Below are 25,945 nucleotides of genomic sequence, written 5' to 3'. Positions count from 1 at the left end.
GTGAGATTTAGGTATATGTAAAATGTCTGGTCATTTTGTTGTGTCATATATCCTTCACAAAAGTAAGAATTACTAGCCAACCGTATTCATTTGGAGGTTGACAATTGCATTGGGTTTTATACGCACTGTGGGGGAAAAGTTGTTATTGGGGCTATTTGTTTTTGAGTAAAAGCTTTCAATAGCATTGAAGTCGTGCGTAAAAGTACAAGAAGCTATAAATGTACATTTCCCTGTTTCTTTCCTGTTCCTTAAAAATTAGTGTTTTATCAGGTTTTAATATAATTCATATTTTCTATACTGTCAGGTAACTATAACGGTAACCGATTCCAACGACTCGCCACCAGTATTTGACAGCAATCCTTATCGTGTTTCTGTATCAGAAAATGCAATCGCTGGATACATGGTCATCACAGTTTCAGCTTCTGATCCAGACAGCGAAGGTAGCCTCACGTATATGCTTGTGGACGAGAAGCAGGACAATTTCCGATTGGATGCACAGACTGGATCAATTTACTTGAATCAACCCTTGGACAGGGAGACTCAGCAGAATCATTTTATACATATTAGAGCCGATGATGGAGTCCAGTTTTCAGAAACTGTGCTTATTATAGAAGTAAGAATTTTTCATCAATCCTCTTAATTGTGTCATAAAGGGCACACAAAAAACATCTTGTAAATTTATCAACTGCATAGAAATGCCTGTTTTTTTTGGGGGGTATTTTCAGGGTTGAAAAACTTTCATGTGTTTAGTGACACTCCCAAGGTTAAGATAAATTGCTTGACGTAAGAATTACCAAAATTGGCCAAGGCGTTTAACCTGTGGAACGCCACATAGAAACGGACATACATACATAGACTGATAAACACATTACCCTCCTTTGCGTTGCGCACGCGGAGTCGGGTAAAAAGACTCTTCATGGTTTAGTAGAGGAGCTCAGTGGATATTTTGAGAATAACTCAAGCGCATACCCCTGCGCCTAAAACTACAAAATTTGTTTTCTAACTGCTATGCTGGACGTTTCTCACTCGTTATTTAACGAAAAATGCTGGTAGGTTTGCCTTAGCAGTAATCAAAATTCACCATATTAACAACTAGTTGCCATATTTTCAGTCAGTTCGGGATCGGTGCACGTTGGGTGTTGCACATTGTGTCGCACGCTATCTGCGTGCGACAAATGCAGGTAGTTTTCGCTGCCTGAATTTTTTTGTTATCTTAAGTCCACTAATTGGGGTCTCAGTTGCCGAGTGGTCTAAGCGACTGCTTCGCCCACTAGAGGCGGTGGGTCAAGACACCTTTGCTCCGGATGTACTTCCCCTCTTTTTGATGTAAATTCTTTCATGTGTTCTTTATACGTATTCTGTACAAAAAAATATATTATGCAGAACGAAGGCAAGACACTCATATTGTAGTCCTCATCAAAATAAACCTGTGTAAAAAGCATAAAAAGAAAGAAAGTCTACTAATTCGATTTTCATCTCCAACATGTTGCATTTGTTTTTGCCTTGATTAGAGGGACTGAGTTTCGCGACGTGTATTTTCTTGAGAGGCTTCTTATTTCCTTTTACAAAAAAGGAAGTATTGTATTCGCGAAAAAATTTTCGCCCAAAAATCGGCCTTAATTTCCATTTTGCTCACCCCAAATGAATGTTGAGGTTTTTTTTCAACCCGACCACACGTGGATATGTGCCTAGGAACGTACAGACACCCGAAATATCCATTTTAACGATTTCCCAGTTAATTACAACGAGTTTTCTCGTGACGTCTGTATGTACGTATGTATGCGCGTATGTGTGCATAGGTGTATGTCGCATAACTCAAGAACAACGGAATGTCCTAGAAAGTTGAAATTTGATAGGTAGACTCCAAGTGGGGTCTAGTTGTGCACCTTCCTTTTTGGTTGCATTCGTATGCTCCAAAGGGAGTCTTTTGCCCCTTTTTGAGGAGAAATCCTTGTTAATAATGATGTAAACTCAAGTGGTGTTATAATTTGGCGGACACTTGGCGATGTATCGGCAGTCTTTTGGTCGCCAAGTTTGTTGCCAACTTGGCGACAAAGTTGGCGATTTTTTTAAATTTTTTTTAAATCTGGTTTTAATTTTGGTGATATTTAGAGAGTAAAAAACTATTGAATCATATTAAAACTGCCAATAATGAGAAAACGACATTAGATTGGAGTAAAAGGAAGTCATGTGATGTACACATTATCTCGTTTAGTTTTGCGAGAAAGATATGACTGACGGGACATTTCCGATTTTGCGTCATCATGAGTATACAGGCTGTTTATATAGCTGTGTTGTGGTTGACTTAAATTTGCGCATTTTTGCCGAAGGTCAAGCACATGTAGCTTTAAGCTGACTTAGGTCCCTAGAGGTACTAATTATTATCAGTAGTTTAGACCACCGCAAGTTACTTAATAAACCTCACAATACAAACAAACTCTCTCAATGAAATGACAAGGTTGCGAAATGTACCGTCTTATAATCGTAATAACTAAGGCTATGAAAATTAACTAAGAAGTGTAGAATAAAAAATTATTAAATAAAAACAAAAAACCCGACTGCGTAAAAACCAAGAAAACTAAAAAGAAAAATGTATAAGCCCAGTAGTTTAGAATGCTATTAAGTACTACTGAATTCTTCCACCATTTAAATAGTTTTATATTCGTACACAGATAAGACATATCATAAATTCAAAAACAGAATAGAAGGATCAACAGTCAGGGCTCATTCAAATTTTACGGGGTTCCTTGATTCAGAAAGGAATGGGCCCCGACTGTTGATACTTCTATTCTGTTTTTGAATTTATGATATGTCTTATCTGTGTACGAATATAAAACTTTTTCAATGGCACAGTTATTCAGTAGTACTTAATAGCATTCTAAACTACTGGCCTTATACATTTTTCTTTTTAGTTTTCTTGGCTTTTACGCAGTCGGGTTTTTTGTTTTTATTTAATAATATTTTTTGTAAATATGATGCATTAGAAAGCTGAAATAAATGTTGGAAATTAGGCTACGTCATAAACGGAGAACACAAAAAAGATTAATACGATATTTCCTTTCCTAGTGTGTGTGTATATATATATATATAAAATATGCAAGCCAAATACCAAATATTAGACAGTTTATATAATAAATAATGATGAGAAAACGGAAAATTGCAAGCAGCTTTTTTAATAGGAAAAGACAAAGTATGCATCCAGAGCTCATCAGCCGTGGAGGATTCAATAAATATGGTCAAAAGACCAAAAAATTTTAACTATGAACTAAAAGAGAGTGTTTAAGCTCCAGGGTACGTGCATTATAGAGTAACATTGGGCAAATGCACCACATGTTAAACTATAATAAACAATAAACAAGAGCTCAAACCGAAAATTAAAAGCAGAGGGTTTCGCCTCGACTAATTAGGAAACAAGTTCTGCATAATTAGCCATCCACGGGACAGTACCTGCCAATAACTAAAATTATCTTACCCTGAGATCCATTTATAATAAAACCAATCTGATATTCAACTTGACAGAATTCATCCAGTTATCAACGTAAAAGTTAAAAAATAAGTTCATATCCAAAGAGATTAATTCAAAAACATGCCAGTCTTCCATTTCCCACGTGTAAAAACCTCCCACTCCAGTGATCCAAAAAAAATGGTTTGTCACGGTTGTATCATACATTTACACAGTTGAACGGTTTCAAGAGAAGCGAAATGTTCATCGAAGGCTATACTTAAGCAAATGTTTTCAACCGGATTTTTAGGGAAGTTATTATTAAAAAGTATATTTTTGAGTGCAGAAATTTCTTGATTAAATGCGGAAATGTTATTGCAAATTCCTTTTATTCTGATAGCTTGCCAAACAATGATGCCAATAAAAACCTTTTTACTTAAGCAGGAGGAAAAATCTTGTAAGCTGTTAACTTTGAAATGAAATTCACTCCTTTTATCATAGATTGTAGTGTAACAATTTGAATCAATTTGTATGTTAATATTCAGGAAATTGAAGTTATTTTGAGTAAAACTAGTCACTAGTTTTACTCAAAATAACTTCATAATTTTAATAGGTGTTTTTTTTTTTTTTTTTTTGAAAAGGTGTGTACCCATTTTATACAGAGAAAAATGATCACTTCGCATCAGAGGGGAGGTGTGTCGATTTTTTTTAATTCAACAAACTTCCATTAAATTTTTAGCACAGGCATTGCTGTGCGGGTACTGCACAAAATAAAATAGCCAGTTTCATGTTTGTTAAGAATATAGAACAATGGCTTACAGAATTCTGTTCAAGTTTAGCTTTATCCATTCTTGCTTCTAGCTTGATTAAAGCTGGAGAGAAATTGCTTGGAAGGAGAATATTTTCCATTATTGTCTTCATGAACTCACTGGTTAACTGGTATGACTTTCTTTGTAGTCCGATCATATTTCTAGTTATCTTTATATAACCGACACACTGCGAGTTTGAAAGCTGCTGAGTGCTGATGTCTCTTCATCATTCATTCATTCATTGATTTAGAGTCCATCAATGTCTCCTTTAGAGTGCGATTGATTTTTCCACGTGAGCAGCTTTATACATCATTCAAATATAGAGAAAAATTATGTAACTATCTCCCGTAACACAATTTTCATTTTTTGAAGCAGTAGTTATAGTCTTAAAGAACTTTTGAAAGAATTGATTAAGATATAGTGAAACCCCGATTTTAGGTCTCCAGAATCTATGTTTCTCCCCTATTTTAACGCTTTTTTCATCGGGTTCCCATCAGCAGTTTTGCTGCTATGTATTTTCCGTATTTTATGTTTTCCCAGTATTTTACGTTTTTTATCCCAGTCCTTGAAAAACGTACAATCGGGGTTTCACTGTACTCCAAAAACCAAAAATATTCCCAAAAAACCAAAACCAAAAAATAAAACCAAAGCAATCTTTTGCCTAATAAATTTCTTTTTCACTTCTTTTGCATGCTATATCAAAATGGAGATTGTGGAAAGGTAAGTAATCCCGTTAATCGTAATGAACTTTTCAACTGTAGTCTATCGTGTGCATAATAGCTAGCATCAATTCGTGCTGATTTTTGCACCTGAAATATCTAAGAAATACTATAAATGTATGTTTTAAGTTATTGAGTGCTGTTTAGTTTACTTTGGTTTTGTACTTGGAATAGTTGTTTTACGAAAACAGAACATGTTTTGTCCATCACAGAACTTTTTATTTACATTCTACATACTTATACAAACTATCATTTCTGAAAACTGCAGTGGTGATTAACAAGATTGTTTAATATTCTTTGTATTAGTAAACAGTTTTTCTTATATTTAAAAATAAATATTTCTTAAAATTTAAAGCCAAATCGAAAGTTATAAATTGTTCATTTTAAGAAATATTTTACGATTTCAGTTTGGAAAATGATATAACTTATTTCATTAAATGAGCAATAAAAATTCTGGAAGCGTTTTTACGCAATTTTTACGGGGATGACATATGAGGCAGTGAAAAGCAAAGGGATGAAAGTGACAAAATTAAAAATTTGGGAGATAATCAGCGCAAATGGTACATAAATCTCTCCTCGGTCTAGGGCAAGAGACAATAGTACTAATAGCCCTGGTTGGTGCTGTTATGCAGCATGATTTAGAAAAACTTTTCAATGAAAGTCTACATCTTTAAAAGCATTTTGCTCAAAACTTGAAAATGTCCACTTACGTCCCTTTGCTTCTCACTGCCTCATATGGGTTCTCTCGTATCCCCTCCCCCACTATTGTCGATGTGGTCACAACTAATAAATCTTTGGATGCGGGAACAAACAACCATTTTAAGGTATAATTTTGACCTTTGATGTATCTCGTGCTTTCAGATCGTTTTTCAGTTCAGGTTTTATAATAAGTATCACCATTGTTACATTGTTAGAAAATTAAATTTAGTTTATTAATGTGAGCTTTTATGTTTACTAGGTGACTGATTCAAATGATAATTCACCGGTATTCGAACTTTCTGTGTACTCTTTTGACATCCCGGAAGGCACTAAAAGAGGAGCTGAAGTTGGTTTCGTGTCTGCAACGGATTTTGATGTGGGGGTGAACCAAGAAATCAGTTACACAGTAATCAGTGACTATGGAAATGATGTTTTCTCACTGAATCCTGAAAGTGGAGTGTTTACTCTGACGTCGCATCTGGATTATGAGCAGGTAAATCAGATGTAATTTACAAATCAATTCTTTTCATTTATTATGAATCATTCTTCTGTACAGTCACAATATATATAAGGAATGTAAAATTGTGGTGTATTGAGGTTATTGCATTCTATGTTGTATCAAAATTTATTTCTTAAAATTCCGTTGAAAAAGTAAGAATTTTTAAAATTTCCTGAAAAAGTTAGGAGGTTTTGGATTTTGTTGAAAAAGTAAGAGTTAAGTCAAAGGAAATGAATTAGATTTTAAAGATTTGGAAGGATACTTATCACATGAGATCAAACTTCCAAGCATACTCACTAATTTCAGCAATTTGATTCATAACTGTATTTCCTTCCTTCAGTTAAAGCTATAGTTAACGTAGCGATAAACGCGTTTATTGGAATCTTATAAATGCATAAATTACAAATAATATTTATTGGAGTATGACAAGGGTTTAATTAAAAAGTTAAAAAAAAAAGTGCTATATTTTATATGCTGTAAATATGAGGTTGAGTGCAAAACTCTTATATGTTGAACTTGAATTTATCAAATGCAAGTTTAAATTGCGTGTAATACTTAATACGATTCTAATGCATTCATTTTTTTTAATTAAGATGCAACATTACATATTTGTCATTCAAGCACAAGATTCAGGAACTCCAAGCTTGTCAAGCACGGTTACAGTTTACTTCAATGTTTTAGACCTGAATGATAATGCTCCGTTGTTCGACCCCCTGAGCTATAGTGATGAAGTCTTTGAAAACATAACAATTGGTACTAGTATCTTAAAAGTCAGCGCAACAGATATGGATTCAGGTAAATGTCTAAAAACAAGTGCAAAATTAATATTGAAAGCAACCTAAGTGTTTACTTGCCATTTTTATTTTGGCGTTATTTCTTGTGTTTCATTTTTCGTTTTAATTTTTTCCTAGGGGACAATGGATGCATTATTTACAACATAGTTGATGGCAATACTGACAACAAATTTGCAATTGATACAAATGGAAATATATTTACAGCAAAAGCATTGGACAGAGAAAAGCAATCGTTTTATAGTCTAACTGTCAGTGTAACTGATCAAGCTCTTCAGGTTGAAAAAAGGCTGTCTAGTACGGTTGAAGTCAGTGTCATCTTAAAAGATGTCAATGATATGGCACCTGAGTTCGTTACTCCAAATCGAACGTCTGTATCCGAAAATGTTGCCATGAATACTGTAGTCATGGCCATTAAAGCGATTGACAAAGATGAGGGTCGTAATAGCTACATAGAGTATAGCTTGGTATCTCAACAGAATAACAAATTTTCGCTAGGCCCTATAGACGGTTTATTAAGAGCAATCGGTCCACTAGACCGTGAGCTTAAATCTGAATACAAAGTTACAGTTATGGCAAAAGATCGTGGCCACCCAACTCAGTCATCTGTCACTGAAATAACGATCGAAATACTCGATGAAAATGATAATAGCCCCACATTTCTTCAGCAACAGTACAGTGCCACAGTTTCAGAAAATACAAGTGTCGGCTTAAGTGTCCTCGAGGTGGAGGCTACAGATGTTGATGAAGGTCTTAATGGTCAAGTGAGGTATTCAATCATTGCGGGGGATATGAATCATGATTATGTGATGGATCAAGACACTGGTATCATCCGAGTGAGCAAAAAGTTAGATTATGAGCGTAAAAGTCATTACTCCTTGACGATTCAAGCTGAAGATTCTGGTATTGATGTCCGTTTGGATACGGCTTCTGTTACCATTTCTGTCATGGATGTTAACGATAATGCTCCCGCATTTCACGACTCACCTTACATTGTTCATGTGATGGAGAATGCCCAATCATTGCCAGTTTCATTAATGCTTGTTGAAGCATTCGACCGTGACGAGATTGCCAATAGGGAACTACAGTATCTGATAAAGGACGGAAACAGAAGTGTATTTTCGATCAATGCCAACACTGGTGAGCTTAGCGTTGAAAAAACACTTGACAGAGAACAGCAGTCAAAGTATTCGCTGACTATCATTTGCATCGATTCCGGTAAGTATGTTTTAACATCTGCTCTTACTTAGCAATAACAATGGGGTGATCAAGTTGACTAACCAACGCAATTATTTTCTGTTACTTGAGGAGAAAACTTTCTTATGGGCGGGGGGGGGGGGGGGGCTTATCAACAAAATATTTTACAAACACTTGTAACATTTTCTACTACTTTTCTCAGCTGTAGAAGTGTTCTCAAAGTTCTCAAGACCTACAACAAAATATAATCAAATAAGAGGAGTAATTAAATAAATGTGTTTTTAAATTTAAATGTAATTATTACAACTACACTGTAAAAAAAATCCGGAAACGTTTCTGAGTATATCGTGCAGCTGCGGTTCATGAAATTTTCAAAAACGTTTCTGAGTATTTCGGAATTCTCTTTCTGTAATGTCCAGAAATGTGTCTGAGTATTTCGGAATCCTCTTTCAATGTTTCTGAGTATTTTGGAATACTCTTTCTGTAATTTTCAGACACGTTTCTGAGTATTTCGGAATCCTCTTTCCGTAATTTCCAGAAATGTTTCTGAGTATTCTGTGCAGCTGTGGTTCATGAAAGTTTCGAAAACGTTTCCAAGTATTTCGGAACTCTCTAAACAATTTTCAAAAACGTTTCCGCGAATTTCAGAATCCTTTTTCCGTGATTTTTTCTAAAATATAATTCTTTACTGTAGTATTGCATACCATATCAGTTTCAGTTCTTTCATATCTAACAGCAATGAAACAAACAATTTTAGAATCATTCGTGGATTTTTTTTTTTTTCTGAATTTCTAATGACAAATAGCATGGTCAACAGCATAACATGTGCACAGTTATAAATTTTTGAAAATTTATGAAATAATATAGTAGTTTCATTCCTATTCACAAAATCGTCAGGGGAGGGGGAGGGGGGGTACTTTCTCAAAAGTGGGATTGTTTGTTAAACAATCTTAAACTTCAGTTTTTCTCTCAATATTTTCAAGACAAAATTATCAACATATTGTATTTTTGATGCAGAAATTAAAAACATATCTTGTATCAAACTTGATAGCTTTTATTTTCGGATAAAATTTGACAGAACTTACCTTCCCTTCGCGTCGTCTATTTCTCTGACGAACATAGTGTACCGAAAAGTGCCAACAGAGAAATTGGTGAATTTAAATATGACACCAAGTCCTCCTGTTGGAACCATTTGGAGTGATTCTTCTGTTCTTGCCCTTTTCCAGTTCATCACAAATATAAATACTTAATCAAAATAGGTTACTGATTTAATTTTTACAATGTGCGCAAAATGCATTACATATTTTATTTATTAAAACATTGAATTCTATTGCATGATTACTCCATTTCGTATATATGAGATTCCCCCCCCCCCCACACACCATAAGAGTGATTGTGAACCCATAAAATGCTATAAAGCGCCCCCCCCCTTAAAAAAATGCAATCCCTGAAAATGTCAATGGCACTCTGCGTGGTTAACGCCCCTCGTCTTCTCCCCATATGTACATTGTATATTAATAACATAGTATTTAAAAAAGTTTCACTTTTAAAACAATGACATGAAATAATACTTCTTTTTATTTCGGCTTGTAAATGCAGCTGTTCCATTTTTGCCTCTGACTCATTCCTCCTGACTGTCCTATATTAAACTAGTATATCCACGAAGGAAATGTTATTTACCGAACAACTAATGTCAAGGAATTTTTTATTGTCAACCACATTTAACAAAATGAATAAGCACATGAATTAATTGCATAACTATGTTGCTTACTAATAGATAACTGGGCCATTTTCTAATGGTATAAATATTTTTAAATAAATGAATAAATTATAATAAAGAAAGATAAATAGTACTGGCACATTTTTTGTGAAGCATATTACAATACTAGAAAACATTTGCATTACCATATTTTTAATGAATTAAACAATTGATTTTTTTTTTTTTTTTTTTGAACCAATGTATGTATATCCAAGTATTTCGAAATAACTTTTCTGTGATTGCTTTTCAAATATAAATCTTATTTCTTTTGCGTAATTAATCAGTTTCAATTGGTTACAACAAATAGTACACTGCGCACATAGGTATGTAGGATAACTTTAAATCAATTCAATAAACCCAAAAACAGTTACAATTGGAGCCTCATCAAATGCAAATCAATAAAAATATAAATGTATATAACAACATGTTTTAAAATATTCATTAATACTTACAAGTGAACATGAGCGGAAGAAAATCTAAGTACCTCCATTACAACTGGATAAGTAATCCAAAGGGTTTCGTTTCATTAAGTATAAAACGCTTGAACACACAATATATATGTAATCATGGTCGCACCAGAAATTGTAAAGAAGCAAATTGTTATTAACTAACTTAATAGCTGCATACATCGTCTAAAAAATCAAGGGCAGCTCAAAATGCAAAGGCGTAAAATTAGTTTCGACACAATTTAGTACTCGCTAGACATGAAATAACAAGCAATCCAATGCTAAACAGTTGCTGACTGCAGCAACCATAGATAAGGAAAAAATAAGCTCTCGTTATTTTCGACTCACTGGCGCCAGCGTTGGAAGAATAAAATACGTTTCGAAGCATTGCGCCTCACTTCCGCTTGTAGATTTCTTGAAATAACAAAAAGCTTTCTGAATAATGAGGAGTTGGCTATTGGATGAAGGATTCTTACTATTTCGGAGACGTTTCCGATATATCTAGAAACGTTTCCGAAATTTGTTACAGTGTACAGGATACTTTTCAATGAATAGCATCTCACTGTTGCTTCAATAATTGATTCTTTGGACAAACTCAAAGTGCTTCTGAATAAATAGGTTAATTAAACTGTATTTAACTCATGCTGAGGTTTGTAATTATTTAAATTTAAAACACCCTCAAAAAAAATATTGTATATGTTATTCATCACTGAGCAACCAAACGATTTTGTGCTTGATCTATAACAAAATATTCAAACATAACTCGGTTAACATTTCAAAAATTTATACAGGGTTCGTACGGGTCATGGAAATCCTGGAAAGTCATGGAAAAAAAATAACAGAATTTCAGACCTGGAAAAGTCATGGAAAATTGAAATTTTCATTGAAAGTCATGGAAATTTATTTCAAGTCATGGAAAAATGTCCTGGACAAAGAAAAAGGAACAGTAGCTAAAGGAGCATTAGAAATCTTCAGTGATTTTACAGTATAGCACATAAAAGCTATTAAAAGTGGAAAATTGAACGATCCAAAAATCAAATCTGAATTTTGAAATCTCATTCCATCCACTTCTGTAGCAGCCGCTTGCCATTTTTTGAGATGTGATTTTACTGCCTGGACATCACTTATTTTGAACTTTCTGTTATTTTCAACACTTCTTATGTTTCATATTCTGTAGTAGCAAAATTTCACGTTCTTAGTTTTGCCACGCCCACTCAAAAAAAAGCAAAAAGCAATTCAATTGCATGCAAGTTCGATTCCATCACTAGTAAGGACTTTGTTATAAAATTTATCATAGTTTATCTTAATTGTTCACCAGCGTCACCCAATACGGAGCCGAAATGGCACTTCTAACTAGGGTGAAAAACAGGTACCTTTTAAAAAGTAGGCAGCCGGGGTGAAAAGAATGAACCTTCGGAGGAGAGAAATGGCACCCTTACTGTAGATCCCCCTCCCCGTATTGTGTGCGTTTTTGAATACAGTTGTGTATTTTTTTTAATAGTGTTGTTTTGATTCATGATAGTCTACGTTTTGCACACGTTTCACATTGCATGAATTCAGTACTGGAAATGATTAAAACTTGTAATTACAGCATTTGATCATATTTCAGAGTTTTCAACATAGTTAAGAAGTGCTCATTGCTTTAATTCATCTGATCGTGCTCTAACTCAGTGTTTCTCAACCTCTTTTGACCCACGGGTCGGTAAAAGCAAATGAAAAAAGATTGCGGACCAATGAAAATTTTATCCTTTTCTAAAAAATAAATAAAAATAATTATAACTCTCAGGCCGTTAAAAACTTATAAAAAAATTCTGCGTACTGATGAGTTTTTTTTTTTTTTTTTTTTTACAAAATAATATTAAAAATCAATAAAAACAATAAATATCTACTCCCCTTCACTTGATATCAAAGAGTTGTCACAAATATATTTAAAGTTAAAGACGAATATTTATTTCAATAATCATACAGTTAATAATCATTTGTGAGAAATAACCGCACCGAAAGTAAAGTGTAGAGGGTACTTATGGATTATTTACATGAAGAGCCAAAAATATTCTGGGATATTAAAGTTACCGAAAAAAAAAATCGTTTCTCGAACGTTCAAAATTTCAATCAAGAGTAACAATAAAATAAAATGCATATGAAATTTTTCGACAGTTTAAAAACCAAAAGAAATAAGAAATTCCTAACGCTATCGAAGTATTAACCGCTAACAGGAAATGATTCAAACACTTGAATGAAAAAGCAAGAAAAAGAAAAAAGCTAGACGGAGAGAGATTTCTTTTTTATATTTTGCTCTTGCTGTTTTGTAGTAATCTACGAAGCACAAGAATCATTTTTATTTAGGTACTCACTTGTTGGTTATTGATAATCTTATTGCGGTTATTATTTTGTGATTAAATATTGCTTATTGAGTAATCAAGAAATAATGATAGATATATTTAGTAGCGTTTTGAACGATTGAAATTTCACGATAGTAACGGTAAACTGAACTAAACAACTAACGGTACTACGGTACCGTAACGGACTAACGGTAACTGAAAAAGCAGGTGAACGTACTTTTAACTATGTTTGAAAGCCCTAAAAGCTACAAAGTGATCAAAAGCTGTACTTACTTGTTATTTTAAAGAATTATCCTAAAAAAGTTGAGATTTAATCCAATAGTGTACTTCATTCAATGTGAAAGACATAGAGGGCCACGCATAGATGCAACCTATCATTCGTCCGCCATATTGAAGTGGTTGAATGGTGAATGTATGCCGGAAGCACATGCGCCAGCGAGTCATTTAGCGATTGCTTGTTGTTTTGGCACCCGTGTCTAAATTGTCTGCTGTTTTCGCACCCCTGCTGTATTTCCTGGCCAGCATGGCACCCGCCTTGGGCACCATGCTTTCACCTTAGGGGTAATATATTCACTCGTCTAGAGCCCCTGGTTATAACAGTGTACGGCACACACACAAAACTAATCCATGGGACCCATTGCTACTTTCAATGACGGGAACTAAACGTGTTCTGAAATTTCTGAACCTATTAATTTATATGCATTTGAAAATATGCAAATTTGTAAACAAAACAAATATACTTTTGAATCAGAAGATTGATTCATTACTGAATGGTTTTTTTCAAAAAAGATCTGGTTTAGAAACATAAAGAACTAAACTATGTGACTTTACTTTAAAGAACCAAAATACTGTCAAGCTACGTAGATGATTAAAGGCACTGTTGACACTAAAAGGAAACTTTTGAAGCAAATTTATTGAAACTTAGTGATGACTCATTCAACCTTTGTCCATTCAATATCATTCTGCCTGTTTAAAAAAATATATAAGACATTTAAGCATCATCATATTCGCTTCACTGCATTTTTACTTTACTTAAATTTATATGATGAAGACAAATAAGAATAGTTTAGTTTTTTAAGTGTGCACTTATATTTTTTTCATTATGAGTAAGTGCTTCAATGAGGCTGTGGCATTCATATAGACGTTTTGCTAATGCTCATTTCCAAATATTACCAAGTTGAGATTAAATAGTGCTATTATCTTCGTGTAACGAGGTCATGAAAATTTTCATTGAAGTCATGAAAAAGTCTTGGAAAAGTCATGGAATTTTTTCATCCAAATAGAGTATGAACCCTGTTTATATTAATATTTTAGTTCTGAAACTTTTATATCCCATACGTTTAGGGGCCATTCATTAATTAGGTAAGGGTCCCGGGGGGGGGGGGGGGGGGGTTGAAAAAATCTCTACATACCCTTACTTTCGTGGGGGGGGGGGGTGTCAAACTCATTCTTACGCGATATTTTCCAAGTCGATATTTTATATTTGAAAATCGCGCGGTCATTTGGTTTGGCAGTGATCATATTTAATTTGCGTCTGGAAGGTAAAAAACATATTGGGATGAGCTGTTTTTTTATTTGTTTTACAAAGAATAAATTAGTGTAAAATATAATAAAATAATCGCACTATCTAAATCATGTTTTATTTTTAACTAGCAGTACCCGCACGGCTCTGCTCGTGCTATAAAATAATTTAAATTAACAGTTTCTTATTGTTACTTCTCTATCACGAAAGTATTCGTCAGTTAAAAGATTGAATTAATACACAATTTCCAAAAAATATCGTTTTGTTCTAAGAAGTCCAAAAACTTGGTTCTGAAAAGTTACATTTCATCACGGAGCAGAAAATAGCACAAACATTGAGGAAAAGGAATAGATTTTTTTTTTCTCTGTCTTGTTTTTTCATATTTTAACAATGAAGTGCAGAGAAAAAAAAAGTCAGCTGAAATGAAAATACTTTCACTGTAATCGCTTAAACCTTTTTAAAAACGATAAAATAGTCACTGATAAAATAGTTCAGGTGTAAACCGGGTACTAAGTTCCATAGCTGTTCCTCATAGAAGTTGGATTGTCCCATGTTTTTCAATTCATTCAGAAAACTTATTTTTTTTTATTTTCTTTGATTCCAGATTTTAAACTTGCGGCAAGTTTTAGTCGTCAATAAACAATTTCCAAAACATTTGACTACTCCAATTTATACAGTAACTTGCCAAGTTTAAATCCGGGATAAAAGAAAGTAAAAAATTGTTTTCAAAATGCATTGAAGAACGCGTGGCAGTCCAATTTCCATAAGGAACTGCTATGGAAACTTGTTATCCGTTGAGATCTGAATCTTGTCGGTGACACCGTCTACCCAGAACCACCTTTCGATCGAACTAGGCTACTTTTGACATTGATATTTTGTTTGATATCATTAAGTTTAGAAAGCTAAATCATAGTAATGTTCTTCTTCAGAATTAAATGTAAAAGCGCATTCAAATGCAACTTCCATCCCCCCTGCTTTTATGATGCACTGGTTTCTTTTCATTAATAATTTCGAAGATATTTCGTTAACTGGGGGTTTGGCGCTATCGTTAATTATGGGCTATAATTGTTTGCTTTTTGTCACTATCAGCAAGTCCATGGCCGAAGTACATTAGCTCTTGATCTTTGGCATCCACTAATTTGCCAACTATTGGGAAAATTGCTAAGATTCCTAGTTTTTAACTTTTCCCGCAATTTCTACATTGACCGGGGGAATTAATCATAACGTAGATCGTAAAATATTCAGAATTGGCGAAAACATTTCCCCCATTGCTTATAATTCAGTGGCGCCAAGTTTGTGGACCTTTAAGAAATTAAAATGAAGCAAAGCTAAAAGACGTAACCATGGCAATACGAAACAAAACATCAGTAATTTAATGGAGATTAGATTTATTTGAACTTGATTTTTAACAGCTTGTAATTTTTTTTCCTTTGGAGATAGAAGATTACTTTTTCCGACCATAGTTTGAGATATTTCTGGAGGTAAAAAGTGTTGCTTTTTCCAATGGTGTCAAAAAGAAAACTTTGGGACAAATCCTTCACTTTTTATTGATAAATTTAATGAAGAAAGTAATGCCTAAATTTCTGTTAAGCCTAAAAAAAGTTCGAGCTAAAAACGCAAATTACTCCCGTCGTAATGAAGTTGGAGCATTGAAACAAGTTGCTTAGAACGCAAAAAATTCTACCCTTTTCAATGATATTAATATGTGCAAGTAATTCTTCACCCCTTTAATAGCCAATAATAGGCAATTTACATGAAATTTGGGCCCTTAATTGGAATAAAAAAAAGAACTATTTATCGGATATTTTTCTGAATTATTGCCTATGTCACTCAGTAAGAAGGCACCTTTCATACAGTGAAAGAACTTTTCAAATAGTTGCAAAAATTCCGGAGCTTACCTCGAACATATAAACATACAAAAATTTGTCCTCTGTCTTTATAATATTGGTATAGATAAGTATCGCATCACATAACAAAGAAATGTCAAAAAAAAAGTCAGTCCAGATTCTAGGAAATATTTCTTTACACAAAAAGGGTTTAATTTAATAATTGTGAATTTTAACAACGATTCCAATGATTCGTTATTTTTGAAAACCGAAATGGAATCTAACTTAGGAATGGGGGGAAGGTGAAAAATCTTACGTACCCTTACATGGGGGGACCGGGGTCAAAAATTGCCAAAATCCATCCTTACGTAATTCATGAATGACCCCTTTACCATAATTAGGTTTACCTAAACAGTATATTTAAGCAGAAAAGATTCATCAAAACGATTTCTGAAATTATGAAGACACAGTATCTTCTTATTATGGATTTTATTTTAAGGAACCATTGTGAAATGGTATTTAAAAAAATTGCTTAGATAAAAAGATTTGTCAATAATTAATATAACTTTCCTTTTGATTGGTGTCGGGAATGCCCACCTAAAGAGGGGGGCTGCTCTTGGGGGGGGGGCACCCCTGTTGGTATTATGACTCTTCATCAGTCTTGAAGCCACAAATAATGTACTGTTAAGTAGCTTGCTAAAGACAGGAGGAATGAAAACAAATACTTGTTCGGTAAGTAACATTATAAGTGTCAAAAGACCTTTCTTTGAGTCAAAGTGAGCATTGAAGATTTGGAAAATAGTTTTTGTGAACAGATCGATTTCATAATCAAAGTAAGATAGGTGGTTGTTTTTAATATGTTTTATAGTATCTATAATTTTACAGCCATTGAATTATTTTCTGTAAACAAGAATGGTAAGTTATAGTCTACTGTTCAGCATATGAAACCTATAAGATAAGGGTGTTGAATATACTTAAAATAGAAGGGGAGGGCGAGTGTTTAATCTCGATATCCTAGAGCTCATGTAGTAATTTAGAGAGCGAGTGTTCAAAATAATGCATAACTTATACATTGATTTTAGATTGAGGGACAGAAGTCTTGTTTCTGATTTCCTCAACAAAACATCTATGTAAGCAGTGACGTCATTTTAGAGTTTTTATAATGGTGTGCTTGAACCATCAGTGTATGATGTCACAAACAGCAAATAGGGCTATCTATGTCTTTTTGACGAAGCCAGAAGTAGACTCCAGTAGTTTTCATCCCTCTAAAATGGCTTAACATAATTCCCACTAGTTCATTATCGAATTATTTAATTTGAAAACAGAACTTCACTCACACATATGGACGACTGTTCAATTACCTTCGAAAATTATTGATGTTAATTTAATCATCCAAGGTTCTGCATTGACAATTATTGGTTCCAGGCATTTTAAATTTGTTTAACTTTTCAGGTTCTCCAAGACTTACAGGAACTGGAAGCATCAATATATTTGTCGATGATGTCAATGACAATGAGCCTGAATTTGCTTTCAAAGAGTATTCAACATCAGTCATAGAAAACTTACCTCCTCTTTCACCCGTTCTAACAATAACTGCATCAGATAAAGATGATGGAAAAAATGCCCAAATTCGGTAAGTACGCCAAAGTGTACAGTTAATCAAGATTTAGTACATTTTACCAAGTCGGGCGAAACCTTTTTGAAATAATTTCTGATTTAATTCTTTGTATTGTTTATGTTTCAAATTAGTGAGTTGAAGTTCGATTGGAAAATGTTATCAACAAAGATTTTAGAGTGCTAACTTCCATAGAATTTTTCTTGTGAGTTGCTAACTTTTAGTAACGAATGCCCAGAAATTTTGTGCGACTCTGCATCTTGCAATTTGTATTTCATAGAGTTTTAACAACAAGTTTAAATTAATTAGATCATTTTCATTTTAGCTACTCGTTGATTGGCGACCATGGAGGACGGTTTGAAGTTGATCCAGATACTGGAACCATCAGTACGAGTACCATCTTAGATCGGGAAGAAAGGGATTCTTATAATATGCTCTTAGTTGCCGAAGATTCTGGATTCATCGGGGCTCAACATAAAGCTATAACTAATGTCACAATTCATGTGGAGGATGAAAACGATAATAAACCAGAATTTGCCGAGACAAGTTATATTGTTCATGTTCCTGATAATGCTATTGGGGGTAAGTTCAATTGCAGAAAACTTTTTTTTTTCTTTTTAAAGATTTCAAGTATCAGATGCGTAATGTACTAAAGATATAATAAATAAAACAGCTAAAGTATATTTTCTTATAGTCTGAGAAAATAAGCAAATGTATTAACGAATGGGGAATCGTTAAGCATGTACTCCGAGAAGCTTCTAAAATAAGAGAAATTTCAATCCTTTTCATTATTATTATCATTAATCTTGTAATTCCAAAAGCTTCAATTTTCTGAACTCAGAAAGCAAAAAGTTGTCAGTTCTTATTTAATAAATCCTTGAAAACTGAATTTTTGAAAGAAAAAGTCGGGCCCCATTTTAATGATTAAAAACTTCAAGTTGGTTACAACTCGACCCTTGGAATGTTAAAATGAGCTATGCTAATATTTTTCTCAGATTTTTATTGAGATTTTTTATTTTATATAAGACATGTTATTTATGAAAATTGGTGGGATAATTTAAGATTGGATTTTAAAGTGCAATAGGTAAAATAATTCCGGAATAAAAGCTCTTTATTTTTACTCTCACATTTTTCTGCAGATTTCAAATATTTTTCAGAGATTTAACATGACTTTCGAAAGTACAGCATACATTTGCCGCCAAATCAATGGGTGGTTGTTGTGCATATTTCTCCCGAGGGCTTTTGTGTATCTTGAAAACAAGAACTAAAAAAATCATTCGCATATTCGTTTTTTTCGACTCAATTTAGTAAGAATCGACTATTTAAAACCAGGATGCAGACAAAAAGGGTTTTTTTTGCTTAGTGTAATCATACTTCGATATCGCCACATTTTATTCTAACGATTAGAAGGCAGTATCGAACTTGTAGATCCATATACTTTGATATAAGAAGCACATTTTTTCAAAAGCAAATTACCTCATTAAATTGCATAATACATGAATTAGAGATCATATTTATCAAATGAAGTGAAGAGTTGAATCCCTATATCACTTGATTCATGAAGTAATAAAAAATAGAATATCGTTAGCAAAAAAATAAATAAAAAAAAGTAAGACAAATGAAGGTGGATATTTTGCCATGAATGAGATTGAATTGTGATTGATTGAGACAATTATATAATTAAGAGCAAATACGAATGAACCCTAGATACATTGTTTCAAATAATTACATTTATTTCATTGTTTTCATTGCATGCGTTTTGAAATATAGATACAAGTTATCATTCAAGTATCGAGTGTTACTTTTTCTTTTTAATTGCTGACCTTAAACTTTTGCTTTTAACAATTGTTACGTAACAGAGTTCATTTTTTGCTGAAGTGATTTAACCTTCGCTTAGTGGTATTAGATAAAAACTTATGCAAAATCTGGAGTAGTTTTCTGTACTTAAAACAAATGTAAGTTTAATGGTACTCATAAAATAATAGAATGTGATGGAAATTAATTCAGACATAAAAAAAATTATTTAAAAAAGCATATAGTTCTCATGTTTCTGTAATTTGCATTTCAGGCCATTTCGTATTTGGAGCAATAGCTGTGGATCGTGATGCAGGTTTGAACAGCAGATTGGTTTATCACCTGTCAGGAACAGATGCGGATAAATTTCAAATCAATCAAGATACGGGAGTTGTGAAATTAGTACAGAAGCTTGTCAACAAATCGGAAGGTTTTCAGCTTGAAATTCACGCAACAGATAGTGGCAAGACTCCTCTATCGTCTACAACTTTGGTGACTGTGTACACTCAGAGGTACGAGCTTTTTCCAAGATTCCATCCTGGTCTGAGAAGCTTCAAATTTTCAGAATCATCTGAAAATATTTTGGTAACCAAAGTGTCTGCGACTTCCGCAAAAGTGAAAGAAATTGTCAAATATTACATAGCAGGTGGCAATTCTGGCAATGCTTTTGCTGTTAACTCGGACTCGGGAGAAGTTAGGCTTATAGGTGGTTTGGATAGAGAAACTATATCTTCATACAAACTATGGGTTGAAGCTCGTGACGCTGATAAAACAAATCCTTCACTTGCCAGTGCAGTAAAGCTCGAAATTCTAGTGACAGATGTTAATGATAACGCACCAGTTTTTGAGAAATCTGTATATAATGCAACAGTTAAAGAGGAATTGGAGCCCCCTTTATTTATCATTCATGTACAGGCATTCGATGCAGATTATGGTGTTAATGGAAATGTTGAATATTTCTTAGAAATGGACCAAGATTTGAATCTACCATTTTCTTTGGATTCTAAAACTGGAAAGATGTATACTACAGAAATACTTGATAGAGAAACGAAAGATCAATACCGAATAATTGTAAAAGCTATTGACCATGGTACGCCACAGAAAACAAGTTCTGCTACTGTGTATGTAAAAGTTTTGGATAAAAATGATAATCCCCCAAGGTTTACTCGATTATTTAGTGCTAATATAACTGAAAACGCTCCCATTGGTACTTTTATAATTCAGGTAACATCATCAGATAAAGACATTAATACAAATGCGAATGCAAACTACAGTTTTACAGAAAATCCGGGAGGAAAATTTCACATTGATCCAGTATCTGGTAATGTTACAGTAGCCGGATGGCTTGACCGGGAACTCAAGGATGAGTATTTACTAAAAGTTGCTGCTGTTGATGGTTCATGGCAAGCCGAGACTCCTTTAACGGTTCTCGTACAAGACCTAAACGATAACGTTCCAGAGTTTTCACTTCCCGAGTACACATTCAATATTCCAGAGTTGATGCAAGGTGTTTCTTTCATCGGAGAAGTTTCAGCGACAGATCGTGATAAAAAGGGCCCAGATTCTTTCGTCAGTTATTCATTGAAAAGACCATCAGACTTGTTTAGAATCGATCCAAATAGCGGAAATATCCTTAGTAAACAAGTTTTATACTACAAAAGAACGTTAAAAGGATCTTCCCCAGAAAACAAGCACATTATACAAGTGGTTGCCACAGATCACGGAAATCCACCACTAAGTAGTGAAGTTACAGTTCTAATTAATGTAATTGACTCCAACAATAATTCACCCACCTTTCAAGAGCATTCATACTTCTCTCCAGTTCCCGAAAGTGCAGAAATTGGACTTTCGGTTCTACAAGTCATTGCAGAAGACAAAGAAGATGTTGGAATAAATGCTGAAATAGAATATTTCAGAACCAGTGGAAATGGATCAGAGTACTTTGCTGTGCATAAGAAGACGGGTAAGTGCATATTTCCTAACTTTGTTTATAGTTAAAACAGCGTTTTTCTATGATAAAAATGAGCTGATAAAAAAAATCTAAAACATCGAATTATGAAAAATAAACAATCAATTTTGCAATAGTTGAGGCGAAAAAAAGGCTCTAAACACACTTAATAAAATGAAATTTTGAACCAGAATAAATTACCCATTTCTTAGTTTAATCAAGTTCAAAAAAAATAATAAAATTCTGCACATACATCAATAACTACGAATTATGTTCGGAAACTTCAAAGAAAACTTTTAAAAAAATTGTGAGCAGCTAAAAACACCATTGAAATTTCATGTAATTTCTTTAGTTTGTTATGCAATTTATGACACTCAAAAAGTAGTGGCAATAAATGAACTGTGATAACTAAATGATCCATCATTGAACATTTTTTTTTAGCAGTAGCACTTGAGCATAGAATTCATTGACTCGAGTGCACATAGGTAGTGAACTCAGCACTAACACATAAAGAGAAAGTAAAATCTAAATATGAACAAAGTAAAATATAAAATGCATAATGTAAAACTGAAAAATTGTAAAAATGTAAAATGATAAAATGTGTATAAACAAGTAATATGTTAATAAGGTCAGTCAGTTTGTGAGTCCCTGTAGCCTTTTTCCAGCCTTCCAGTATCTGTCATAAAAGTGCTTGTAAAATCTTGACATACATAGTTTAGATACATTTAGTTACTTCTTATCACATTATATTTACTATTGTTTTCCATTATGTTTTAGGATGGGTTACTGTATCGAATCCCTTAGTTGGTTTGAAGCACAAATGGTTTATGATCAATATTCAAGCTACTGATAAAGGTGTGCCTTCACGCTCCTCTGATGTCACAGTACTGTTTGCAGTAACCGAAGAGAATTATCATGCACCAGCATTTACAGCGCTCAGTTACCAAGTTGTTATTCCTGAAAATGAGCCCCTTCAGTCAGAGATAGTGATTGTGACAGCTACTGATGAGGACAAAGGTAACTATTTAATTACTCATCTTAATTATGTATTGAAAATAAATGAAGTTTTTTTTTTGCACTCTGTTCAAATTACTTATTATATTATTATTCGAAACTTAACAAAGAGTGTTACATTTTTGTTAATCATTTACGCTTTGCACATGATGGAAGGTTTGAAAAAAAAAGTCAAACTATTGGTTGTAAAAAATTTTGAGGTCCTCTTTTAAATTTTGGGAACCAAAGGCAATTTGATCCATGCGACAGTGGCGGCGATTCGGGTGGTGGTGGGGGACTTTGTATGGTTCATTTATTTATTTTATTTTTTCAAGTTAGAAACCAAAACTAGAAATTATTTTTTTGAAAAAAAAGGAAAAAAGAATCGGAAAGGTCTAAATTTTCAGAAAATAATTATTTGTTTTACTTTGTATATCTGTTTATGAAACATTATTTAGTGCAAGTAGTAACTTTTAGTTTAGATATTCATTGTTTAGATATTAGTAAATCAATTGTTTCACTTAAAAACAAGCCATACATCTTCAATGAACCATACATGTTTGTGACATCTCAAAATACTTAGAGGTAAATAATTTAAGCCTAATTCATATCAAAGTGTTTCTTCCAGGAAAGTTATTGAATACAAAATTCATCAAAATCTTAATAAAAACGAGAGTTAAGTTGCTAGATTTACATCAATTACCACTCATCTGCTCTCAAATCCAGCCCTAGATACATTTTGTACTTTTCTCTCTCTCTCTCTCTTTTTTTCATCTTTTGCTGCCACTAAAAGTCCTGTGGCTTTTAGTTTTTTTTTTTTTGCCCTCCCCCCCCCCCCCACTTTTAAGTCCCACTTTTAAGTAGCTGCCTCTACCATGCGATAATAAGACCCCACATGCTAAGGAACATTCTTGTTTCCTGAAACCGAGCTCAGTGTTTATTTGACTTTTACACAAACCATTTCCATAATGTGATTTTATTTAACCAGAAAATTTAGTTAGTCAACGATTTGGATTAAGAAATGATGATTCATATTGGGTATCTTTTCACGTTGCTACGTGGCATTCACCTGATCAAATAACAGACTTCAGATAATGCTTCAATATTAAAATGATTTAATCAAATCAGATCTGCGACGAATAAGAGAGGTTCTTCAATGTTATTTTGCTGCTTTAAAACTATCAATTTTGTTTAAAAAGTTATTCATGTCAAAGTACTATTGCAAAAATAAAAAATCTCACACAGGTACGATCAAATAGTCTCTTTAGTGTCGAACAACACTTAACCACAAAATTAGGAATTAAAATTACTTTTGATTGAGTTATTTTGTTCTAACCAATGAGTGAATGCCCGAGAAACGTGGTGTCTTAGTTTCACCTATGTAACATTCATAAAATAGAAAGTATTCGCATTCAATTTTGCACTAGCTAAAGGAAGTTAAATTTTACAAATGAAATGATGTCACAAAATCTAAAATTAGAAGACACAATGGACATTAATAGTGTTGCTTTAAACAAGGTATTTTATATCAAAACTAGCTCTTAATTTTAAAGAATTTTACAGAAAATCCAAAATATTTGACATTCTACTTGAAGTATGGTAATTTTGGTTTACTGCAACATTTTCTTCTCTTTCAGGGTTCAATGGAGAAGTTATCTACTCAATTTTGTCTGGCAATCAAGATGGGCAATTTCGAATATCAGAACGCACAGGAGCTATCACTATTGCAAAGCATTTGGATTTCGAAAAAGTTACAACGTATCATCTGAATATTTTTGCCGCTGACAGAGGTTTTAGAAGTAAAAATTCTTCCACATCATTGACTGTATTGGTAACCGATGTCAACGACAATCCACCTGTTTTCAACTCTACTTCTTTTGACGTATTTATTGCAGAAAATGAGCCACCTGGAACTTTCATTACACAACTTGTAGCATTTGATGCGGATTCAATCAGAAATAGCATTATAGAATATTCTATTATGGATGGTGACGATCATAGCTTTTTTGGAGTCAATTCGAAAACTGGAGTTTTAACATCAAAAATTTCATTTGATTATGAGCAAAAGATTAAATATACTATTAAAATGATTGCCAGCAATACAGGCACATTACTTTTCTCATCGACTTCTATAAATATCCATATCTTAGGTAAAAATGAATACTACCCGCGTTTTATTCAACCTGTGTTCCAATTTACAGTCAGCGAGTCCGCTGGTGTGGGTACAGCTGTAGGTCAGTTACAAGTTCTGGATGATGATAGTGGTGCTGATGGTGAAGTATATTTCTTGTTAGTAGGTTGTAGCAACAATAAAGGCTTTCAAATTGATACAAAAACAGGAAGCATCAAAGTCTCTCGAATTCTTGACCGAGAATCTCAATCTCGAGTTGTACTCACAGTGCTTGCAAAAAATGCTGGAAGTATTAGAGGCAATGATACCGATGAAGCACAAATTGTAATTAGTATTCAAGATGGAAATGATCCTCCTGTGTTTTCTAAAGAAATATATGAAGCTCGTGTCAGCGAGGCAGCAGCACTTGGAACATTAGTCGTGGCAGTGTCTGCTGTAGACAAAGATGTACATCCAAATAACAACCAGTTTTCTTTTTCCATTCTTACTGGAAACTTAAATAAAGCTTTTAGTATTGACCCTCAATCAGGTGCAATTTATACCTCTGGTACGTTAGACAGAGAAACACAAGCTGTTTACAACTTGACAGTAACTGCTACCGATAGTGGAAATCCACCTCAATCTGGATCAACTTTAGTGAAGATATATCTTGATGACGTTAATGATAATGGACCAACATTTGAAACAGAAAAGGTTGTTGGCTATGTGCTGGAAAATGAGCCTCCACATACAAGTGTTATGACTCTCAGTGTTATTGACAAAGATTTACCTCCAAATGGGGCTCCTTTCAAGTTTTACCTAGTTGGCGGGGAACATAAGGATTCTTTTGAAGTAGAGGCACATACAGGATTTATTAAGACAACAAAAAGTTTAGATAGAGAAGCTATTCCTGATTTAGAGCTTATAGTAGAAATTGAAGATAGTGGCAAACCCCCGATGAGGTCGCAAAATACAGTTACTGTAATAATTTTGGATAAAAATGACAGTCCATCTACATCAAGACCTTTGACTGTTTTAGTATGGGTGCACAATAAAAACTTTCTTGGAGGAAAAATAGCCGATGTCCATCCTCAAGATTTGGACTCAGTAGGACATTATCAATGTCAAATAATTGAAGGGAACACCGCAATATTCCGATTACCTTCAAGATGTGATTTACATACTACAAAAATACAACATTCTGCAAACTATACTCTCACTATCAGTGGCAATGACGGAAAGCATCAGAATGTCTCATCTACAGTTAAAGTGAATTTTTTGGCTTTTGATAATGCAACTCTCCATAACAGTGTATCCCTCAGAATATCAAATTTTTCAGCTGATAACTTTCTCTCCATATACTTCGATAGCTTCAAGCGCAACCTTGATGACCTATTTAAGGTAAGCTTGATTTTTAAAATTCAACTTTTTCTT

The 25,945-nt window shown here is 33.6% G+C and overlaps 1 protein-coding gene across 1 annotated transcript in view; it reads left to right on the top strand.

The window, feature by feature from the left end:
• Positions 1-298: 298 nt before the first annotated feature.
• The window catches only part of LOC129231044 (cadherin-related tumor suppressor-like), a gene marked incomplete at its 5' end in the record, with an annotated part of 42,470 nt that continues 16,823 nt past the window's right edge, over positions 299-25,945 (top strand). The window contains 9 exons of the mRNA XM_054865291.1: positions 299-613; positions 5,929-6,162; positions 6,762-6,963; positions 7,080-8,177; positions 17,504-17,684; positions 17,992-18,248; positions 19,735-21,423; positions 22,186-22,425; positions 24,039-25,912. Coding sequence (XP_054721266.1) covers positions 299-613; positions 5,929-6,162; positions 6,762-6,963; positions 7,080-8,177; positions 17,504-17,684; positions 17,992-18,248; positions 19,735-21,423; positions 22,186-22,425; positions 24,039-25,912 — 6,090 coding nt within the window. The remainder of the gene's footprint in view (positions 614-5,928; positions 6,163-6,761; positions 6,964-7,079; positions 8,178-17,503; positions 17,685-17,991; positions 18,249-19,734; positions 21,424-22,185; positions 22,426-24,038; positions 25,913-25,945) is intronic.

Source organism: Uloborus diversus, chromosome 10 (genome assembly GCF_026930045.1).
Source record: "Uloborus diversus isolate 005 chromosome 10, Udiv.v.3.1, whole genome shotgun sequence".
Classification (NCBI taxonomy): Eukaryota; Metazoa; Arthropoda; class Arachnida; order Araneae; family Uloboridae; genus Uloborus; species Uloborus diversus.
The sequence above is the reverse complement of the archived record's forward strand: the minus strand, read 5'-3'. Positions and strand labels throughout refer to the sequence as shown.